This window comes from Peromyscus leucopus, chromosome 4 (genome assembly GCF_004664715.2).
Source record: "Peromyscus leucopus breed LL Stock chromosome 4, UCI_PerLeu_2.1, whole genome shotgun sequence".
In the NCBI taxonomy this organism is placed as follows: Eukaryota; Metazoa; Chordata; class Mammalia; order Rodentia; family Cricetidae; genus Peromyscus; species Peromyscus leucopus.
The window spans coordinates 7,400,833-7,424,490 of NC_051066.1; the positions used below are offsets into that span (position 1 = coordinate 7,400,833).

Sequence of the window (23,658 nt, forward strand, 5' to 3'; positions counted from 1 at the left end):
TCCTTGGAATGGCTCCCCCGGGCCACCGTCCTCACTCTGCCGCCCAAACCCTTTCCGTAAAGGTGGGGTCAGGAGCAAAGCCAGGGCTCCCTCTGGCTCCTGTGAAGGGCTCCAATGGCTGTGCTTTCCTCCTTACCGTGTGTTATGTCACTGAGGATGGAGAGTGGCGAGAACCAAGGGGCATCAGTGGTGTCTGGGAGGCACCAGGAACACCAGACGCATGAAGCTGCCCTGGGCCTTTGTGCCTGCTCATGATCTTCTGAGGGTGGGGAGAGGGGAGGGGCCCACCAGGGTGAAACCTGCAGTCTGAATTTAGCTTAGAAACCTAGAAAGAGGCCAGGCTGTGGTGGCACATGCCTTTAATCCCAGCACTTGGGAGGCAGAGGCAGGCGGATCTCTGTGAGTTCGAGGCCAACCTGGTCTACAGAGTGAGGTCCAGGACAACCAGGGCTGTTACACAGAGAAATCCTGTCTTGAAGAGAAAAAAAGAAAAAAGAAACCTAGAAAGATGAGAGATGAACTGGTTGGCAGGACCCTCTTTAAACATGGGAACCCAGGCTTGAAGTTCCCTTTCCAGTTTTGGTTTGCTATCAACCCTTCTGTATTGGGGGGAAGGGCAGCAGGGAGCAGGGAGGAGGGACCGAGGCTCAGGATTCCCCAGTCTCATTAAGGCAGGTAACATGTGCTTCCGTGAAGAAATGAAAAGGAAGAAGAAGTGAGTCCATAGGACAAACACAGAAGACAGCTCACAGTGAGAAAGCAGAGGGGTCGGGGATGGCAGCCCAGAAGGTCCAGGCGGCTTCTCAGGGCAGGCTGGCAATGTCTCTCTCTGGAGGGGGGCCAGCTGGCTTTGGGCTGCTCTCATTGGCTTTTCCTTCAAACATCATGACCCTGGTTTAGAGATAAAGAAAACAAAACAAAAGGGTTAGGACTCCTCCTCTCATACAGAGATCTCCCCAGCCTTGCTCTGCGGGGTCCTCAACAGGACGCCCCCAAAGCATTCTGGGAAGGCCTCATGAAAGATCACACTGGTAGTTCTGTGGAAGGTGCTGCTGGTCCTACTTCATAGAGGGAAAACTGGGGTAGAGTGGCAGTAGAACTCCCCAGCTGCTCAGGCAGTCAGGGGGAAGAAAGGAGACAGCCCTCTAGGCCTCTGGCTTCCAGGCCGGTGCCTTCCCCTATCCAAGCTGTCTGAAGAAGAGTGGGATGGGCCAGAGCTCTGCTCAAGAATCCCATCGGATCTTAAAAATAAACAACTCCCCATTGGCTGGTCAGCCATGGGGTGCACGCCTTTAATCCCAGCGCGCTCTGTGAGTTCCAAGCCAGTCTGATCTCCATAACATGTTCCAGGACAGCTAGAGCTACAAAATAGAGAGACCCTGTCCCAAAAAAAGAAGGAAGGAAAGAAGGACAGGACAGATGGAAGGCATGCCAGCCTACCCTGCCTCAACAAAACAAAACAAAATCCTTCCCCACTGGGCTACAAACGCAGTCCACTCTGGGGAGGAGACAAAGTAGGCTCAAAAACGTAACCTTTCGGGGAGACTGGGTTTTAGTAAAGCTGGCCTTCTGCTTCAAGCGGAGTGACTCCAACAGTTAACCTCTTCCTGTTTATATGGAAATGGGCACGCCACAAGCTCTGGCCAACTGGAACACAGGCTCAGGAGCCAGCCTCTTGACCTCGTTGGGCCTCAACGAGCACCTTGAATGAGTGTGTGCCAGTGTGTAAAAGCCAGAAAGTAATCTCAGAAATCACTCCTCAGGTGCCTCCTCTTTTTTTCTTTTCTTTGAAACAGGGTCTCTTGGTGGTCTGGGACTTGCCAAATAGGCTGCCTGGCCAGTGAACCCCAGGGTTCCACCTGTCTCTGCCTTCTAAGCACTGGGATACAGGAATGTGCCACCATATTAGCTTTCAATGTGGGTTCTGGGAACCAAACTTGGGCCACGCCATTTCCTAACCGAGCTGTCTCGCTAGCTGGTCGAACAAGCGCCTTCATTAAGCAAGACAAGTATAGTCCTAAAGATGTACCACATGGGAATTTGCCCTCAGCTGGGCACCAGGTGGAAATCACCACACCATCTCACTAACCCTCAGGACGATGCTTCGTGTGCCAGCATCTCCACTTTCCACAGAAGACACTGAGAATCAACCGGGAATGGTGGTGCACACTCACAATCCTGGCTCCTGAGAGGCCACCTGAGCTATACAATAAACCACACACACACACACACACACACACACACACACACACACACACACACGCGCACACACACACACACACACACACACACACACACACGGGTACACACGGGTACACAGGCATACACACACAAAGAAAAAAGAAACCAAAGTTCAAGGTCAAAGATAACCTGCTCAGGGTCATTAGGGAACAAGTAACAGTGTCAGGATTCAAAGTAGAGTTGACTTTTTCAGGGAGGGAGGTAATGAAAGAGGTTGGAGGTAGGTCTTAGGTAGCCCAGGCTGGCCTTAAATTTGCTATGTAGCTGAGGATAGCCTTGAAACTCCTGTCCTTCCTGCATCTACTGCCTTAGTGCTAAAAACACAGATGTGCCCTACCATGCCCAGCTGGAGCGGATTACAGACTGTCAACTCACCACAACCAGAGGGAGTAGGAGTACACTTTACAAATGAGGAAGCAGGTTCAGAACATGTTGACAGGAGGGGCAGGAGTGTAGCACAATGGTTAGAGCATTTTCCTACCATGTATGAGGTCCTGGTTTCGATTCCAAGCTTCTTATACAGGAGGGAGGGAGGGAGGGAGGGAGGGAGGGGGCAACCATAGTCACGTCTGGTATGGAACTGCATGCCTATAATCTCAGCACTTGGGAGGCTGAGGCAGGAGGATTGACACAACTTTTGAAGAGAGCCTAGGCTACACACTGTGAGTAGCAGGCCAACCAGAGTTACACGGGTACACAGTTAAGACTCTGAAGACCTTGTCTCAAAAACCTTAAAAAACAAAACAAAACAAAAAGCCGGGCAGTGGTGGCACACGCCTTTAATCTCAGCACTCGGGAGGCAGAGGCAGGCGGATCTCTGTGAGTTCAAGGCCAGCCTGGTCTACAGAGTGAGTTCCAGGACAGTCAGGGCTACACAGAGAAACCCTGTCTCAAAAAACCAAAACAAAAAGATAGACAATGCTGCTATTATCTTTGTCATTCATGAGGCCTCCAATCTTGGGGTTTGCCATGCACCCCAATGGAAGCTAATCTCTCCAGGTAAGGAAAACAGGCTCAGAAAACTCCAGCTCCTCACTCTGTAAGCAGCACAATGAGTTGTCCACTCACTAGGGGATGGCCCATGTGTCCTGAGCCTGGGGCCTCTCCCCACAAGATGTCCTTGCCTCTGAGACCCAAGAGGTGAGGAGGTACTCACAGTTTAAGGACAGCCGACCGCTTGCCCAGCATCATATTCACAAAGTCTCGATAGGAGATGGTGTCACTGACGCCCCCTGTCACCTCCGAGATCATCTTCTTCATCTCCAGGTGGGTCTTGGGGACCCCCAGCTTCTCCATCATCCTCTTTAAAGACATCAGATCTGCCAGGAGGAAAAGCAGATCTGTTGAGTGGAGACAGGACACTGAGGCCCTGTAGGGAGCCAGAGATGACCCATTCTTGTACCACACAGCTAACAGTGACCGACTCTCCCTGCAGGCTGCAGCCAGTGATGATTCTCCTGCGGTCGCAGGGGTGAGCCCTCCTTGCTCTCTTCAGAGGCAGTAAAGGCCAGCAGGTGGGGACCTGGGCTTCTAGAGTCAGACTTGGGCTGGGATCAAGCTTCTCTACTCTTGGCTTGGGGGTCTGGGGAAGACTGCTTCACCTCTCTGGGATGAGGGGTGACACATGTCTTCAACCCCAGCAGCTGGAAGGCTGAGGCACAAGGATCAGTGCAGGTTTTAGGCCAACCTGGGCTACATAATGAGGAAGGCCTGGGGAAATGGCTCAGTCAGTAAGTTGTGCAGGCACGAGGAACTGAGTTCAAAGCCCCAGAACCCAAATAAATACTCAAGCACACTGGCACAAGCCTGTGATCCCAGGGATGGGGAGGCAGAGGCAAGAGGAGCCCAGAGACTCACAGGCCATCCAGCCTAGCCAAATCAATAAACCCAGGTCCAAAAAAATATAAATAAATAAAGAGGAAAGCAATTTAGAAGACCCTAATGCCAACCTCTACCTTCTACACACAGCCACACACAGACGCACTTATTTATGTGTGCCCACACGCACTTGAACACACATGCAGGCACATACAATCAGTTTAGAGGAGAAAGAAAAAGGAAGAAATAGTAACTATGCTTATGCAGACATGATATATACAATGCTCTCCCAGCAGGTCCTCTGCGTTAGGGTGAGCCAAGGTGCCTGGGAGTTAGCCTGTCCCCAGGCACTTAAAGCCAAACTTCCTCTGGCACAGCACAGCAGAGACACAGAGCCACCTGCCACTTCCATTCTGCTGTTGTAGGACTTTCCCGAGGCTAGAAGGACAGGGAGCCAAAAATACCCCTCAGCGCAGGAAAAGCAACAAAAGGAGAAAACAGAGAAACAAGTACCACAAGTCACCCCCCCAGGGGCCTCCGCCCGCTCTCCGCTGCCACCAGCATCTGAGGCTATTTCCTGGGAATTGTTCACAGCGAACAATGGATCAGCAAACCAGGGTGGGTAGGGGCAGATCTCAGGGCTGTCAGGCGGGCTGAGGTGGGCAGCATTTGTGCCAGGTCCGAAGCTCCTGGGCTGCCAGGCTCTTCTGTGGAAAAGAGCTCACGGCACACACACTAGCCACCAAACTTCAAACTGGCAAGACTTCTCCCGGAGGCATGTGGCATGGGGCCGCTGAATGCCCTGACCCACTGTGCCCTTCTCGTTGGTGAGATTTACCCTACAGATAACCCCTGAGGCGACCAGATCCATCTAGAGAGATGGTCGCTGTGAGCTGATCAACAACAGTTAAAATAGAAAATGGTAGCTTGGCAAGACAGCTCAGCAAGATGGGTAAGGTGCCTGCTGCCAAGCCTGAGGCAGAGTTTGACCCCTGGAACCCACACGGCAGAAGGGACTTGACTCCCACAGGTGGTCTTCTGACCATCAAATACACGCTGTAGTGGTCCAGCCACTCCACATAAACAAATCAATGACAAATGTAATTTAAATTTTTTTTTAAGCTCAGAAATAGTAACACAAATGTGGTAGTGAATGCCTCTAAAACCAGCACTGGGAAGGCCGAGGAAGGAGGACTGCTTGAGGCCAGCCTGAGCTACATAGTGAATTCTAGGTCAGCCTTGGCCAGAAAAACAAAAACAAAAACCCACTCAAGACAAAGCTCAGTCAGTAGAGCGCCTAGCACTCACGCAGCCCTGGGTTCCATCCTTGGTTCCGTTTAAAGGGGGCATGATGGTTCACGCCTGTAATCCCCACAACGGGAGACTGGATGATCGGGCATTCACGGTCATCCTCAGCTACATACTGAGTTACAGACCAGCCTGGACTAAAATGAGACAAAACAAAAATATGAAATCATCTAAAGCCTAAAATTCTAAATGGTAGTTCTTCCGGTGTTGGTTGAATGCATGTGAACCCATTCATGCAATGGAATAGCCTGGGTAGGGACAGAGCAACAGAGAACCTGCTTGGAAGCGATGCAGGGACTAAGCCTACCCCTCAACACTGAGGACCCACCAAATCCTTCCACTTCTGAGTCTTGGTTTTCCCACCCACAAACTGGGGATGACTGAGCAGCCTGGACCACGGCCCAGCCCTGCTGGTGAAGAGCAAACGACAGTTTCCCACCAGGATGTAAGTGCCCCGGGACTCCCGCGTCTCTGCCACCCCAGCACCTTGCCGGCAGGAAGCAGTGGGTTCTGCTGGAGGGGAGAGGCTGTGTCCACGCTCCCGGCCAACTGCAGGACAAGAGACAGCAGCGAGCACCGGCAGACTCGGGGAGAAGGAAGCAGCCGCCCCTTGGTCCAGGAGTCAAGCAGCCCCCACAGGCCTGGGTGGGACGGAGCTCTAGGCTGAGAGCTCTGGCTCCAGCAGGGAGGCACACCAGGGTCATTCTCAGGCAGTGACGCTGGGCCAAGAGTAGAAGGGACCAGAGTGCACTAGGCTTGAGGCGGGAGAGAAAGATAGGTAAAGGGGTCTGAGGAGGGAGAGGAGCTCCTTGGCCCTGAGGATACGCCTAGAGTCTCGTACTGGCAGAGTCAAGAATTTCAACCTGAATGACAGAAAAAACAAACAAACAAACAAAAAACCTGCTGTGAATATCCTGCATAGAGGCGGTATTCCGGTCCCTGAGAGATTCCTAACAAGACCGACAGAACAGCCGGCCGGCCATGCTCACAGTCAGAATGTGTGTGACCCTTGAGGTTAACTTTACCAGCACACCCGGTTGTCTGTTCTGAGAAAAATCTGCCAGACAAGACCATGGGCCCTGTTTATAGTCAGAACATGTCTTGACCTCTTAGTGACCTATGTTATGTTAAGAATTCCATTGACCTACAATTTTATCTCTTCAGTCTGTTAAGTCTGTGTAGTGCCCTCATAAAGCACTGTAAAACCTCACTTATGAAAAGACAAATTCTTCAGATAAGAAGTATACAAAAACATTTTTACTTACCTTTTAAACTTAGATATTGATTATTATATCCTTTGAATGAAGTAATCTCAAATTACTTCATTCAAAGTAATCGAAATCACATAGAGAGCTATTGTTAAGTTTCCCTTTCTTGGTAGCTTCGATTTGTTTTGTGTAATTCTCTTTCGAGAAAACTACTCTACTTCCACTGCTGTCCTTTTCTTTTCTATGTTTTACTGTACTTTTAAAAATTATGTGTGTGCTTGTGTACATGAGCACAGCGCTCACAGGTCACCAGAAGGTACCAGGTCCCCAGGAGTGACAGTTATTTGTAAGCCATCTTATGTGGGGGCTGGGAACCACACTCAGGTCCTCTGCAAGAGCAGTACACACTCTGAACTGCCGAGCCATCTCTCCAGCCCTTCCTCTTTATTTTCATTTTTTAAAAGATATATTTATTTTTATGTGTATGAGTGTTTTTATGTGCATTGTGTGTGCTGTGCACTCAGAGGCCAGAAGAGGGCGATAGATCCTTTGGAACTAGAGTTATTAGGGGTTGTGAGCCACCGTGTGGCTATTAGAAAATGAACCCTGGTTGTCTGCAAGGGCAGCCAGTGCCCTTAATCACTAAGTCACCCCATCCAACCCGCATTTCATTTTTTAATGAAGTGAATTTGGAGTTGACTAAAAGGTTGTTGGTTTTTGGTTTGTTTGCTTTTTTTTTTTTGGTTTTTCGAGACAGGGTTTCTCTGTGTAGTTTTGCGCCTTTCCTGGAACTCACTTTGTAGACCAGGCTGGCCTTGAACTCACAGAGATCTGCCTGCGAGTGCTGGGATTAAAGGTGTGCGCCACCACCGCCCAGCTTGACTCAAAGGTTTTAACTGGATTCAAACATGAACAGTAAGAAAAGGGGGTGATGCTGGGTATGGTGGGAAACCCTTCTATAGGGAGATGGATCTCTGTGATTACAGGCCAGCCATGACTACACAGCAAAACCTTGTCTCAAAATACAGGAAAAGAAAGAAAGGAAAAAAGGAAAGAGGGAGGGATTAAGGGAGGACGGAAGAGGGCCGTGGCTGGCTGATGGCTGAGTAGGTCAAAGTGCCTGCTCCCAAGCCTGACAACCCGTTTCACCCCCAGACCCCAGAACCTACACTGCAGAAGAGAACAGACTCCTGTAAGTTGTGCCCCCCAAAACATATACATAAATAAGTGATAACAGCTCAGTCTGAAATTCTTCTTTGCTGTGTTAATCAAGATCCCAGAGCCACCTCAGTGGAAGTCTCCGAGAAGAATTCAATATTGCCCTGGGTCCCCTGCTGCTGGTGACAGGGTAGCCAGGCCATCGGTCCCATTGGGGAAATATCAGGGTGTTCTTTAGCCTCATCCAGGGCCCCTCGCCAGACCAGCAAGGCCCTTTGGCTCTCAAGCCTTCTGTCCACCCTCCGCTCTGCCTCCAAGGCCTCACTCACCAATCTCGCCTTCATTGTTCAGGTCAAACTCCATGTATTTCTCTGGAAATCACAAACAAAAGCTGCTGTTAGCTCGGAAGCCACAGCTCTCCCTGCAGAGCCCAGTGACTCCCTGCAAAGGGCCGACTAAAAACTTGGGGAGCCCTTGACACCCTCCCCAGCCCAGGAGTCCTGTCATAGCTGTTGTCTGTGGAAGAGCCAAAAATTTTTTCCTGATACCAGATAGGCAAGAATCAGCTATGGGGAAACTACAGTGCATGTTGGTAGCCACGTCTCCTGATGGTCACAGTGTTTCTTTGTGGTTGAATATGCTAGAGGCTCCAGTTTGGTTGTTCCCGCTGCACAAGGGCACATACACACACACACACACACACACACACACGCACGCACGCACGCACGCACACAAGCACACACGCACGCAAACATAGGGTCTGCATCCTCAAAAGATTAAATGTCATGATATTATTTTATATTACTTAAAAATATGTTATCCACATATATAATACATAATGTTACTGCCTTGTGGTGTTGATACCAGCCTCCCTTGTGGGATTTTCAAGAGACTCATGGGAAGAAATAATCCTAAAATGGAGATCTGATCTATTGTGATCTGGATCACCTTCCTCCATGAATATGCTACCCACATCATGAATGTTCATGAAATCTTCTTTGTATTCTACAAAGCAAAAGCTCACTCCAGTCTCTCTTTGGAATCTTTGCTTTGCTTCACCTTGATAAATCAACTTCTGCTTAAACCGCCTACATCTCTTGATTGAATTGTGTGTGTGTGTTCGCATGTGTATGATGTGTGCGTCTGGGCATGCATGTGTGTGGAGGCCAGAGGACCACTTTGAGATGTCAGTTCTCTCCTCCCCTCTTTCCGTGGGTTCAGGGGATTGACACAGGTCATCGGGAGTTCCTGTGGCCAGCGCTGTCGTCTGCTGAGCCATCATTACCAGACTGCATTCTTTCTTAAAGATCAGTGTCCACAATACTCCTGCTTGCACCACTGTCTTACAGGAACCCCAAGGGAAACAGCAATGGGCCACGCTGACCCTGGTAGGAAGAAGGTAGCTTCCTTAGAGTAAGCTGCAAAGTGAAACAAACTATGTTCTTGGAGACTTCGGGGTGGAGCGTATAGGTGGGCAGGCCTTGGGGTGCCTCCAAGTATCTCAGGAGGTGCTGATGGGTAGCTAGTACGGCAAGCCTGGCTCTGAAACTGAGATGCATGTGTGGGACCTTCCCCAAAGCCTGCTGACCTTGAGACGGCAACTCCCAAGCCAAAGGAGACCAGCAAGAGAAGGTGATGGGAGCCGCCCCAGCTTGATGTCTTCTGACCAGGGCTGTATGCCAGCAAGCTCTTGTGTAGCTTTGGACATGTCACCCCTACCTCAGCAGAGTGTGGTCTATTCTGCACCACAGGAGAACCAGGATGAAAAGCACACTGTTCCCCTCCATCCCCCCTGGCTGGTCCCTCAGTCTGGAGTGTCCTCCCAGGTACGCTCAGGCCCCTCCTCACAACTTCAACTTCTGCTGGCACATCCAAGGGGTCTGGTGCCCAGTGAGCACCCATCTAGATACAGTGAGCACCTATCGGATATAGAGGGCACCCATCTAGACACAGTGAGCACCCATCTAGATACAGTGAGCACCTATCGGATACAGAGGGCACCCATCTAGACACAGTGAGCACCCATCAGATACAGTGAGCACCCATCAGATACAGTGGGCACCCATCGGATACAGAGGGCACCCATCTAGACACAGTGAGCACCCATCAGATACATTAGAGTGAATGGCTTGAGGGTCTTTGCGTCTCTCCAATTAAACTATGCTTCCCTAGGACTCCCTGCTCAACAGACCCAACCTTACCTCCCAATGAAGATGTGACTTCAGAGCCCAAGATCCTGTTTTCCTTCCTAGAACCCCACTATAAGGAGTGGGCCCCTGTGCCCTTTGCACACCTCTCCTGCAGGCTCCCCACTCCATGACATCATATACCTAGGCTGAGACCTGGGGCTCTAGAGACAGACGGACAGGGTTTAAGTCTCAACTCTGCCCTAAGTGAGCTATGGGATCCCTCTGCCAACAGTTCTACCCCCCCAAGCCCGAGTGTGCTGGCCTGTGAATGAAGAGTTTCACCATCTGCCTCCTAATGGATGGGGAAGAGGGGTCAGCAGAGCACGCCGGCTGTTGCTGAACGGGGCTTTATTGACATGGACTGACACTCAGCACCTGCCGACCATTATTAATATTACCGCCCTCTCAGTCCTGGCCGAGACACTGTGAGCCAGACGAGGCAGGCAAGCGCCCTGGCAGGTACTTGGCCTTGGAATGGGAAGGATGCCCACACTGCAAACATTTGGGAAAGGGATAGGACATCCTGGATGTCCTCTGCAGAGCGCTGGATTCCCATCCCCCCCCCCAGTGCGCCCCAGAGGCAGGAAAGGTGGGTCTGCCCACTCCCTGTGTGCCCAGGCTCCTCTCCTTTCGGGCCACTGGCGGAGGACCAAGTACCAAGGCCCCGAACAGAGGAACCTTTATACTGCCCCTCTCCCCGCGCAGGCTCCTGAGCCCTGTGTTCTTTTCATCCCATGCTGTTGGGATTCAATGGGCAGAAACTCTGCCCCCCTGCCCCACTGCAGCGACACAAATGTCTATTCTCCACAGGGGCTCCTGAGAGGCTCCACCAGGGAGGGGGAGATGCAGGGACTGCTCACAAAGGGCAGATTGTGTGCTGGGGCCCTGGGAGTGCACAGGGCCTGGATGGAGAGGATAGGAGCCAACCTGAGCCACACTGGGCAACCATGGGACAGAGGGCAGGGCCAGATCAGGCCTGCAGCCAGAGGTCCAGTGGCGGAGGAAGGAGAAGAAAGGGCCTGCTCCTGCCTCTTGGGGGACCCCTGTCTCAAAGCCTGACAGGAAGCTGGGCATTCTAGATAAATGAGAGCTGTAGGGCCAAGGAGTCCTGTATGCCATGGGCTAAGGGAGCAGCCAGCTCTTCCGGGGGCAGTTGGGCAGGCAGCCCTGGCTCACCTTTGAAGGCTGCAAGCTTTTCCGGCAGGTTCTCTTCATCGCTGTACTTCTGGTCACAGAGGAACTCCTACAGAGGTGAGACCACAGTACTGAGCCAGGGTTGGGGGCAAAGGTCACCTGTAAGCATCCCATGCAGCATTCATCCCAGCTTCCTGTGAATCCTCAAGGCAGATTCAGTCACCTTGGTGGCAGGAGGTGTTCTCTGAGCTTGGGGACAGGGCTTACCAGAGCATCTACTCTAGGGGACTGAAAACCCTCAGGGATGTGCCTTGTACTGTCCCCAGGACACCAAGCTCCCAGAATCTGGGAAGCTGTGCATTCCAGAGACAGCTCCAAGTCTGTCATTCACTTCTGAGGTGTATGGTCCTCAGCAAACGACCTCTCTGTGTTCCCTGGACATCACCTTCCCCACCAAGTGAGCATCAGGGCTGACTACTCCTTGAGTCTGCAGGGATGACATGAGGGCAATGTATGGCCCGAGGTACCTCTCTCTGGCCAGAAAATGACTGAACGCTACCCTTATGAGATCACTTAACCTCACATCTCCACCCTCCCCTGTCAAATGAGGTTTAATCCCTGGTGTGCTTCCCTTCAGAAGCTACAGAAGACAAATGCTTGAGTCCCTTCAGAACCAGATGGATACTGTGGGCAGCTACAGGGAGGAACCAAAAGTAACAGCAGCCTTTGGTGGCACTCGGGCACACTGACTCTCCTCAGACCTCCCAGCACCTCAGGAGGTAGCCGCCATTACCAGTTTTACATCTGAGGACACTGATGTTCACACAGTAAAAAACCCTGCCGAGCTCCACCATATTTAAGCAGCCTTAAACCACAGCACTGAGTGGTGTGCGGGTGGTCTTCATATCTGGTCTCTTGGCTTAAAACAAAAAGCTATCCCAGCCCTTGGGAGCCTGAGGCAAGAGGATGGCAAGTTTAAGGCCAACCTGGGCTACATATCAAGAGTCTGACTTAAAATAGCAGCCACAAAGGGTGGAGAGATGGTTCAGCATCTGAGACCACTGGCTGCCCTTGCAGAGCACCCAGGGTTTGGTTCCCAGTTACCCACATGGCGGCAACTCACAACCACCTGCAACTCCAGTTCTCGTCAATCCGATGCCCTCTCTGACCTCCAAGGCCACTGCATGCATGTGGTACACAGACATACATGCGGCCAGATATTTATATACATTAAAAAATATTAAAAAAAAAAACATCAAAAACTCATATGCTGCCTATGAGTGCAGGGCAGTATCAAGGTATCTTAGTACACCTCTGCTCAGCTTATAATGAGCTAGGTGTCTGGACAAGGGAGACACAGTCCCATCCAACCGTTCAGACTCTGTAAGCACTGTTTCCTGTGGACCACACCTCCATTTATCCATTCATCCATTCATGCACTGGGCGTTTCCTGAGGGACCACAGCCTGAATGCATTTATACTGTGCTGCCCTTCGGCATCCGGGAGCAAAGAAATAGGGTGGATAAAGTTTCCCATCCTAGAACCAGAGTCCACATAGTTGGGGAGGCTACGGAGATGGCTCCATCAGGTAAAAGTGCTTGCCACACAAATATGGAGACCCAGTACCAAGTCCAAAGCCAGGCCAGACAGCATACCCTTGTAACTAACGGCCAGCACTTTGGACGCAGAGGTAGGAGAGCTCTGGGGCTTGCTGGCCAGCCAGCCTAGCCCACTCGCTGAGCCCAGGTCTCAAACAAAGTAGACAGCTCCTGAGGAACGACTCCAGAGCAAGGTTGACCTCTGGCCTCTACACACGTGTGCATACATGTACGTACACGTTTGCACACACGTAACTAATAAGTAACACTCATAAAATGTGCCAATCAATCTTTTTCTAAATTCCCACTAAAAGACGCCAGCCTGTACACACACATCTTGCGAGGAGAGCTCACTTCCTAACTCCAGTCTATCGTGAACCTAGTAGACAAGGACCTGAGTGACCTCTGTCTGACCCTTCTGCAGCTCAGATTCCTCTGCTTTCCTCAGTATCCTCTGACAGAAGGGGACAACCACCTGCATGTGGCTCCCCTCCCCGGGTTCAGAAAGGGTCATGTGGCTAAGCACTGACTGTGGCCAGCCAGAGTCGTGTTGTCTTATTAAATCCTCCAGTCATTCACATTCTGATTTTATGGGCTGGAACTCAACCAGAGGGGTTACAGAAGGTGTCTAGCCTACACAGCGCTGAGAACTACCGGGAGGGACCCACCTAGCTGGAGAGGAAGCCAGGGCTGTCCCCTTCCTGCTTTTCCTCTGGGCTCTCTCTCACAGCTCTTTGCCTAGCTCCCCCATTACCATACCAAAGTGGGACAACGCACTCTTGTTGGTGACCCCAGCAAACCAAATACCTCTCAGGGTCCTGATCCCTCTTCTGTCCATTTAGGGACAGGTTAGGTCAGTGGCTTTTAGATTTCGGGGCAGTAAAACAAGGGGCACTAAAAGCGGGGGAGACCCTACTTAGGACCATGGACAGTGAGCATGACTACAGAAGTCAACCAGTTCTGATTTTCACATGGCATCTACTTAGCTCCCTTCTAACTCACTGTGTCTCCGTGTTTTGTTGGCATCACTAAAGCCTGGATAGCCTCATGCAGTGCAGCCAGGGGCTGAAGAGACATCTCAGTGAAGTGCCTGCCACCGAGCCTGAGGGCCTGAGTCCATCCCCCAGCACCGGTCACACCAGGTGTAGCAGCACAAGCCTGTAACCTCAGTGCTGGGGGGTAGACACAGGAGGATCCCCAGGGCTCCCCGGTCAGAGGACTCATCTGACCAAACTGAGGAGCTCTGGGTTCAGTGAGAGACCCTGTCCCAAAAAATAAGGTGGAAGCCAGGCATGGTAGTGCATGCTTTTAATCCTAGCACTTCGGAGGCAAGTGGGCCTCTATGAGTTCAAGGCCAGCCTGGTCTTCATAGAGTTCCAGGCCTTGAGATCCTGTCTCAAATAAGAAAACAAGTAAGTAAGTAAGTAAGTAAGTAAGTAAGTAAGTAAGTAAATAAATAAATAAATAAATAAATAAATAAATAAGGAAGGTAGAGAGTGGTTAAGGAAAACAATATCCCCCTCTGATCTCCATATGCATACATGTGCACGCCCCCCCCCCCCCCACACACACACAGGACCAGCATGTGGCACCTCAGGGGAAAGATCCAGAGGCCTGCTCTGCTCCCACACTATGTGGCGGGGCAGAAGTCCTGGGGATTTCTGCCCACACTGCAGGAGAGACTAATAGTGGCTTCCTCTCACTGGACTTTCAGACTGTGCTCTCAGAAGATGCAGCAGGGGTGGGTAGAGGGGTGGGGAGGAGCGTGTTTTGAAGACCTCCTTTATGCAGAGGAAACGTTTTTTTTAAGCACATATCTCCATCTTACATATCACTCAATTAATGTAGCATGTCTCCCTCCCATCTCCCGTCTCCTGCGCCTCCATCATCCGGGCCTGTTTTCCACACTACCTCCTTTCATTGAGCTCACTCCTACCTCAGAACCTTTGCTCCAGGTTTGCCCCATCCAGAGTGAAGTTTCTCCACACATCTGCAAGATTCTCCCCCTCACATCAAGACTTTGATCTTCAAGGTTCTCCCCTAAGCCCCTATTTTTAAAGGAGACAGCCTCCACTTGCAATCCACCTGACCTTGCTCTGATTCTTCCTTCTGTCCCAGGGGACGAATGGTCCCTGCCACAGTTTCCACTGACGCTGCTTTCTTCAGATGCTGCCCGCTGTCCAGCTGCCCTTGCGGGGCACAGGGTCTGCAGAGCAGGTGCTCAGGTGAGCAGAGACCCGGAGACAAACAACCTCCCCAGGGTCTCATCACTAGCGAGTGGCTGAGCTGGGAATGACCTCCCGGGCCGGGCAGCCTGGCCTCTGTGCTCATCCACAGCTGAAGAGCAGAAGCCGTTCTCGGAAGTACGCGTGGGGAGGTGCGCACCAGGACATGTTTTTCAGCTAGTGCCCTCCGATGTTGGATGCTCGGCCTTCCACTTTAACTGGACTTGGAATTGCCGTAGAAACACACCTCTGAGAAGGAATGTCTGTGAAGGGGCTTCCTGAGAGGTAGAGCAGAGAAAGGAAGACCACACCCTGAAGGTGAGCACCAGCGCCTGTTTCCTGACTGCAGATGCAATGTGACCAGCCACTTCATGGTCCTGTGACACATCTTCCCCTGGGATGGGCGTCCCTTACGACTGTGAGCCCTCCTCAAGTTGCTTTTCGTCAGATATTTGGTCCCGACCATGAGAATAGTAACTTACAGATGCCCAGCACCCTACAGGGGCCAGCCTAGAGCACTCCTCACTCCATCAACAAGTGTTTAGAGAATTCGGTAGAAACCTAACATTTGTCCCCACCACTTCCTCCAGCCACCTCCTGGAAATAAGCGGTTTCTCCAAACCGTGGCTGTGTGTGACAGACAATGGGGTGGACTCCAGGAATGGATTCACATCTTCTTTTGGAACCAACGGTGGCAAATGCTCGGGCCACCAGAGTGACCAGGGTGGGAAAAGCAGCTGACCCATTCATGCGTGGGTAGGTAGCCCTGGGCTGGGACAGCTGTGTCCTTGGCTGGGAGCAGAGGAGACAGGTGTGCAGGAGGCAGGGTGGGGATTCACAGGCTAAGGTGCCAGCTTCCACCATAGTCCAGGCTTTGGACTCTCGGTTCTGGCTCAAGCACAGGCCAGGTTCCCTTCCCTGAACCTCCCCCATATCCCTGCTCAGCCTCTGGAGAAAGCTCTGCCCAGAGGCCGGTACCCTTGAGCTGGACCTTGAATCCAGGCTATGGAGAGAGATAACAGTCAGCCTTGATATTTGGAAGAAAAGCCAAATAATCAACAAGGGATGAACTGGGGTCAGAATGCCTGAATTTAATTTGCTTAGTCGCTGTGTGAAAATTTGCATCTTTATCTGGACCTCAGTCTGGCCATCAGAGGAGTAAGAAGATCCCTGCAGTCTCCTAGGCTTGTCTTGAAGGCTAGTGTGAACTAGCGACTACGGACACCAGTCAGTACTGAAGCTTGTTAGGAATGTAACACGTATTGTGCTTAACTGTCAGCTTGTCACCCCCGCTGAGACCACCATCCATTATTAACCACTTGCCTGACCTGGGGCTGCAGACCTCTCATTCCCCTTCCAGGTATCGACAGCTGGGATGTGAAACTGAGGGGGCGGGGCACTGAACCACTTGAGGGTTACAGGAGATTTGCACCTCCCCCAGGGTCTCTATCCCTAGGCCCTTCCAGCTACCACCTTGCCCCAAACTAGAAGGTGGTGGCCAAGCCACATATTTCAGGGAGAAGAAAGACAATGGGGGAGGAGGAGGGGTGGGTGGGTGGATGGGTGGGATGTCACCTTTTTCTGAGGCAACAGGTTATTCAGGGAAGGTCCTCCAAAGCTCTCAGGAGTCAGGGCATCCTGTTCCATTGGTTGAGGCTACCCTATCTTTTTTCCCAATCCAACCTATTGTCCCCAAAGATAAGTTTTTCAGGAAACATAAGAAGCTGAAACACTAGAGTGGCTTATAAGCCTCCAGGGGAGGCTTGGGAAGACAGCAGGTTGAAGCATCTACCTAGCATCAGAATCCAGACCCTTCTGGATCTCAGAGCACCTGGATTGTGCTCCTTGGTCAATAACTAGGGAAACTGAGGCCCCCAGGGATCAATTCCCCCTAAAGTCATAATGGATGGACTCCAGGTGCAGGGCAAGAGCTAAGAAGGGGTGGGGTGAGTCAAGTTGACTGGGTGCTACCCCAAATCCCCCCCGTCTAGTAGTGCTCTGTGGCCCTGGATGCCTTACTTTTCCACACTGGGCCTCAGTTACCTCCTTCATAAAATGAGGTCACAGTGAAAGACCCTTCACAAGTCTGCTGTAAGGATTCAAGGAACTCCTTTTGGCTGAAGATGACATATATAAAGCTGGCCTTTCTATCCTGTGTCAGTCACCACCACCTACCCCCCCCCAGCCACACCCAGAAAGCAGAGAAAGCAAGAGAGGGCCCATCCGTGAGGACCTCCACAGGAGGCTGGAGCCTCTGGTTACCGCTCCTTAATGGCAAGCTTCTCTTAGTCCTCAAACTCCTGGCTTCCCGGATGGAGACAGCTGTCCACCTGGTAGAGAGCTCTGCTCGCCACAGCCCCAGGGAACTGTGCTGGCAGCCACCCTGGCTCCCGGCTGTCTTGGTCAACAACCTGAGATAAAGTCTTTCCCTCCACCCCAGCCCCATCCCAAGGGCTCAGAGACTGGAGGGGTTAGTTCCGTGAGGAAGAATTTACCACCAGCTAGGTGTGATGGAGTGAGATGGGAGGATCAGAAACTCACGGTCTATCCTCAGCTACAAAGTGAGTCTGAGGCTATCCTGGGTAACATGATCTCACAAAAAAAAAAAGAAACAAAACAACAAAAAACTCAAAAGCACCAAAGGCTGGCAAGTCCATGCTGTGTCAGACCTCTGGAGTCGCCTGCCATAGCTGATTCAACTCCTTTCCAGAACATTTAGCATGTTCAAGGCCCCTTGTTCCTGGCCCTCTCGACACATCAGCTACATGAGGGCTGAGGACATAGGTACTGTCTAGAATGCATGAGGCTCTGGGTTCGATTCCCAGCACCACTATAAAAAGAAAAGGCGAGTGGATAGATATCACCATCCCAGAAGCCAGCCAACAGACCAGCGGCTGGTGCCCTGTGAGTGCCAAGGACAGGCAGCACCGTGCTGGGATCCTGCGGCCTCTGACACAGGCCCCAGGCTCTCAAGGGCCAGGGCCAGGCCGCAAATGCCCAGCCTGGCACCTGGCGGGCAGCAGGAACCTGTAACAAGCACCCACAAAGACAGCAGGCTCACATTCCCCAGGGCCCTTCTGGGGCCTTATCCGGACACAGTGTCCTCGCCAATAGCCGGGCAGCTGAAGAAAAACACCCCAGTGACCACACACATAAAGCAGACCTCACAGAAATTCCATCTCCAGCTGCCTGTGACATGGCCACAGCAAGGTCACAACTGACCAGACCTGCAAGGGACACTGAATCCCCAGAGGCCCACGTGACCTCTTATCACCATCTCCTTTATAATATATTAAGGGAAGAGCAAGAGAGCCGGGTGCCCTCGATGCCAACGGGCAAGGACAGAGCGGTACTGCCAGGGACACTGGAAAAGACACACCTGCATAGTCTCCTGGGTCATGTCTCCGTGGCCCCACGTGGCTGGGAGGGCGGGCAGGAGACGCAGTCACTCTGGACAGAGGTCTTCCCTCACCCCATCCCGCACCCCCCCCCAGCTTCCTTCCCAGGTGGCAAGTGAGCACGGAGGTAACCAGTAGGCACCCAAACAGGACAGGGAATGCAGTGTCCTTCATTTGACCCAAGAGGGCCGAGACATGGGGACAGGAGCCAGAGATCCCTTATCCTACATCAGCAAGGGAGGCCTGGGCCTCCACAGAGCTGCAGCCACCTGGTGGACTGGGGCCAGAGCAGGCCAGGGATGGTGTCTGGAGTCAGACAGACTTCATCTGAGCCCCTTCCTTGGCTGAGTGACCGGGGCAGGTGACTTCACCAGGCTGGGCCCTGCCTTCCCTCCTCTCTAAGATGGGTATCATCCCTGCCCCAGAGGAACGTTCACGGTTCTCTCTTCACACCCGACACGCGCGTGACGGAGCACTCCACTGAGGCAGAGCTGAGCTGACGCATGGTGAACACCAGGCATGGAACATAGCCACACTCACATCCTCATGTGTGTTCAAAGATCCTGGCCAATCACAGGCTCAGCTGCAGCCTCCCCACCAACAGCTCCCCCGGATCACCCCCAGTGCACAGACACTCCAAGGGGCAGCCAGCCCAGCCCCACGGCATCTCTAGGTTCCTATGGGAAGACAGAGGAAATTTCTCCCATTGCCATATAAGGCCGGGCCTGGCTGGCCTGGGGTCACCTACCATGCCATCAGGGCGTGGGGAATGCCAGCTATGTGGAGGGAGTAGGAGGCACTTGCCTGGTCCAGCTTGATCCAGTAGTGCTGACATGTACACACACAGTGTGGAGGGGTGCTGGGTATCCACAAAAGGGGTCGGTGAGGCAGAGCTGAAGCAAATAATATCTATAAAGTCTGGGCTCCATTGTGGCTGTTTCTGTCTTTTTGAGACAGGGTCTCCCGCTGTACCCCAGGCTGGCCTGCGACTCAACCCTCCTGCTCACGCCTCCCAGCTGTTTTGGTGACAGGCAAACACCAGCACCTCTGGCTAAACTGTGACTGTTTAATCTCAGGCAATTAAGTCAACTTCTCTGAGCCGGGTAGTCATAAAATGGGAATGATAGCGCCCACAGCACACAGTGTTAGAGTAATCAACATGCCTGGTGCAGCGCCAGCACACGCCAAGGAACCCGAAAAAGGACGGTAGAAACCAAAATGGGGATCTCGAGATGGCTCAGTGGGTAAAGGGGCTTGCTGCTAAGCCTGATGACCCGAGCTCGATCCCTGGGATCCACATGGAAGGAGAGAATCGACTCCTCCAAGTTGTCCTTTGGCCTTCAGACACAGACTGTGGTATGTATGCTGCACACACTTACATATACACTAATAAGTTAATGAAATTTTAAAAATATTTTTTGTTATTGTTTTTATTCAAGACAAGGTTTCTCTGTGTAGCTGTCCTAGAACTTGCTCTGTAGACCAGGCTGGCCTCAAACTCAGAGATCCGCCTACCTCTGCCTCCCAAGTGCTGGTATTAAAGATGTGTGCCATCACCACCCAGCAAAAGTACTTTTTAAAGAAGAAACTAAAGTGAACCCCTAAAAAGCTGTATTATGTGTCGCTCCGTGCCCCCTCAGTGTCCCCTAGCCCCACCAGACTGCTAGCCTTTGACGCTTGACTCCCTGTGATAACAATTGCTAAGACTGAGCGACCCTGCTGCACACAAACAGCCACCCAGGGATGGGGAAAGGCCCTACGGGAAACTGGAGGATTGGTCCAGAAAGTCTCCTTAGAGCTGGGCTCTGCCCAGACAGCAGCTGGTGATGCCCATGCTCATGGGCAACAACAGCTGGTCACACAACCCCCATGTCATGAGTCACCAAGTCATGCTGTATGCGTTCCTGCTTACATGGGGCCAAGAGGCACCGCTCAGCGCAGCCCAGCTCAGTGCAGCCCAGCTCGGCACAGCCCAGCTCGGCGCAGTCCAGCTCGGTGCAGCCCAGCTCGGTGCAGCCCAGCTCGGTGCAGTCCAGCTCGGCGCAGTCCAGCTCGGTGCAGCCCAGCTCGGCGCAGCCCAGCTCGGCGCAGCCCAGCTCGGCGCCCCAGTCCTCACCAGTAGGGCTAGGAAGGTGTTCTCTAGTGGAAGACAATCTGACTGTCAACACAGCTCTCCAGAATATTGTATTCTGAGGACACTTCATTGAAGCCATGGCCATGGGTCAACCAGACTGGGGCCCTCAAGCAGAGCTACCCCAAACTCGAGTCTATCCTTCTCCACTGACTGTTGCAGGGGTTCAAAAGGGGTGGGCCCACTGTTTCCACTGCAGGGAAGAGGGAGCAGCTGGCATGCTCCCGGTATAACTCCATGCCCACTCCCTATACCTGAAGACTTCACACAAAGGATGATGCTCACAACAGCAAACTCTGTGCACTTCACAGACATCATCTGGCTGGGAAAAAAAAAAATCACTACTCCTATCTCTTGCTGGCAAAGGAGGCTCAGAGAGGTGAAGCAGCTTGCTGAACGTCACAGAGCCAGTGCTTGGCAGCCTGCTTCCTGGCTCTGACTCGAGCGTGGTCACCTTGGCCTGTTGTAATGCGGGAGTAACTCAGACACCTAGCATAATCCTCCAGGGACCCCCACTCTGGATTACACTACAGCCCTGGAGTGCCCAGGCTCATGTGGAAGATCTGAAAACGGCATCCTGCAGCAAAGACACTAGGTTGCCAGCTGTGACAGTTGCTCCCGTGTGGAATGGCTCAGACGCTGGCCCTCTCCAGGCGTTGGAAGTCCTGGCGTGGTCAGATCGCAGCTCCCACCGGTCCACTTTCTGCAATGCCAGTACAGACAAAAACCAGCCCAACAGCCACAGGCCCGCCCCATCCTACCCCATCCCAAGCCTTCATCTGTAACCCCAAGGGTGGGGTCAGCACAGAAAGTCCCAAGGTCTCACTCTTTAGACGCCTCTAAGGTCACCTGATGCCCATCTCCAGCGGTCCCTAGCTTAGGGTCCTCTTGCCTATGGGTGGAGTCAACTAGCTCAGAACCTGCCTAATCAAGTGGCCCAGGGGGCTGTATGAGGTCACAGCCCCAGGTTTCTGTCCAGAAACAAAAGCAGCCAAGGCTGGGGTGGTGCTGAGGGACCTTCCAGAAGCCCACAGGCCCGACCCAGCCCAGCTCTGTCTAGGCAGTAAGGAAATAAAGGAATAGGAAGGAAACATGGCAACGAGACCACAGCCCCCACATCTCCAATGACCTCCAGGGTGCTGACCCAGCTCCCCACCAGGGACCCGGAGCTTGTCCCTCTGAGTATCCAGAGACCAAAGGGGCAAATAAGGGGAAATGTCTAACCTTGTGTCAGTGGGCTACTTCTGCCTCCTGTATATTAATAACTCAATGGCAGAGTGCTGGCTTAGCATGGAGAAGGTCCTGAGTTCAGTCTCCAGTACAGGAGAGAGAGAGAGAGAGAGAGAGAGAGAGAGAGACAGACAGACAGACAGACAGACAGACAGACAGACACAGACACAGACACACAGACACACAGACACATACACAGAGAAAGATCTAATACCCTCATGGGATGTCTCCCTAGAGTTAGACCCCAGACCATGCCGGCTCCTTGCCTTACTGAGCCCACAAAGTGACCCCGCGGGAGGTGAGAAGCCCTTACTGAAGACACTAGTCATTACTGAACCCGGATCCTGGGAACCGTAAAGGAGGCTGTGCCACCTCCGTGCTTTGCCAATCCAGGAGGCCCTGACACCTTTCCTTATCTCCTGGGATCTACACGCTCAGTAGCAAACGTACGGAGCTGCTATTGTGTGTCTGGCAGCAGCGGAAGGATTTCTCTCTAGAACTTCCCCTGTCGGTTCAAAAAAAAAAAAGCAGTCCCTCGGGCAACTTTTCTAAAAGCTGGTGAAAAGCTGTGTGTTGGAGTTGGATGTGGGAGGCGACAGGGAAATGCCAGCATCTGCCAGCCAACCCCTAGTGTTAAATTCTGTGGTCCATGGAGACAGCACTGGCCCAGGGGTCCCTTCTGGCGCCAAAATCCTTAGGTGGTCCCAGCGGGCTCCCGGGAAGCCCCTGCCCGCCGGCACCGGGGTCCTTCACCAGCCCCACCTCCCTGGTACAGAGAGTTACAACTTGAAACCGGAGACCGCCAGGCAGCGAGCTAAGGGGTGGAGTGGACTTACCTGGAGTCGGAGGCCACCCGGCAGGGGCCCGAGATGCAATTAGGGAAGGCCAGGGGGAGGAAGGGGCTGATTTTTGTCTGGGGGATAGGGTGGCACACTGGGGCACAAGGAACCCGCACGCTGTCCCCCGCGGTGGCGCGGCTTACCCGGTTGATCTCCGCCAGCCTCCTCTCCTGCCGAGCTTTGAGCAAGCCGAACGCCTTCCCTCCTGCGGGAGACAAAGAGGCGGCGGGGAAGCAAGGCGACCTCCCGGGCCACGCGCCCCCTCCGAGTTCCCGCGCGTGCCGCGCCGCGCCGCGCGCACAGGTGACAACCCGGGGACGCCGGGCGCGGGACAGCGCGTGGAGAGCAGGCGCCTACCTTGGAACCTGTTGCTGACCGCGACCGACATGGTGTGCGCCTGACTCCGGCCAAGGAGAGGGACGACGGGGAGGAGAGCGCGCCTGGTCCAGAGTTTCGGCGGCGTGTGGCGACGGGACCCAGGGGCGGAGGGACCGCGCGGCCGGACACACCCCGCCCCGCCGGCGGCCCGCCTCCCGCGCCCCTCCCCGCGGCCGCGCGCGCCCAGGGCATCAAAGCGGCTGTTTTGCTGGACGCCTAGCCCGCCGCCGCCCCTCTGCTGGAGGACGCGGAAAATGCACAACAGCCATCTCTCCCGTCCGCCAGAAGAGACAATGTCACAACTCAGTGAGAAGTTCGCAGAGCTGGTTGAGAGGATCAAGTGCCAATAGAGGTTGTCACCTTACTGTCGCCTTTGCCCGGTTGTGCCACTAGAACACTAATTAAATCAATTAGATAAATACGTGTTGTTAATAAAGACTTCGTTGGGTGCTCACTTGCCTGACACTTGCCTCTGTGTGTGCCATTTCATCCCCCAACCTATGAAACAGGATGGGTATGCCTATCTGAAAGAAAAATCTGGAAGCTGAAGCCTGGGACACAAGTCCTCTAGGGTGAGAAAGAAAGCAGCCAGTGATTCCAGATGAAGCCAGACTATGGATGCAAGATCTGGAGACTTGTAAAGAAAGGTCATGAATTCTAGTGTCCAGTCGATCTTCTAGAGAAAGGGTCTCCGTGGAATTGTTAAATTGTGGACACAGGCACAGATCGATTGTCTTGGCCTGGGGAAAGAGACATCACCGCCTCTGGTATGTCTCTGGGGACTGGGTCCAGGAATTCCTCTT

The 23,658-nt window shown here is 52.8% G+C and overlaps 1 protein-coding gene across 2 annotated transcripts; it reads right to left on the reverse strand.

Moving 5' to 3' along the window:
- Nucleotides 1-521: 521 nt before the first annotated feature.
- Nucleotides 522-22,980, reverse strand: Aif1l (allograft inflammatory factor 1 like). Of its 2 annotated transcripts, none has more exons than XM_037204579.1 (6): nucleotides 22,835-22,980; nucleotides 22,621-22,682; nucleotides 11,099-11,165; nucleotides 8,063-8,104; nucleotides 3,398-3,581; nucleotides 522-891 (listed from the first exon to the last, which is right to left on the reverse strand). In XM_037204579.1, the coding sequence occupies exons 1-6, from the start codon at nucleotides 22,863-22,865 to the stop codon at nucleotides 804-806; spliced, it is 474 nt and encodes a 157-aa protein (XP_037060474.1). In that variant the 5' UTR covers nucleotides 22,866-22,980; the 3' UTR covers nucleotides 522-803. The 2 variants fall into 2 exon arrangements, with proteins under 2 accessions (XP_037060474.1, XP_028740498.1); XM_028884665.2 differs by having other exon boundaries at nucleotides 3,398-3,560; nucleotides 22,835-22,978.
- Nucleotides 22,981-23,658: the final 678 nt, after the last annotated feature.

Coding starts and splice junctions, on each gene's coding strand:
- Aif1l (XM_037204579.1), bottom strand. CDS start 22,865: ATGTCGGTCGCGGTCAGCAACAGGTTCCAAG. Junction 8,105..11,098: donor AAAGCTTGCAGCCTTCAAAG/GTGAGCCAGGGC, acceptor TGTGATTTCCAG/AGAAATACATGGAGTTTGAC. Junction 3,582..8,062: donor GAACAATGAAGGCGAGATTG/GTGAGTGAGGCC, acceptor TCCACTCAACAG/ATCTGCTTTTCCTCCTGGCA.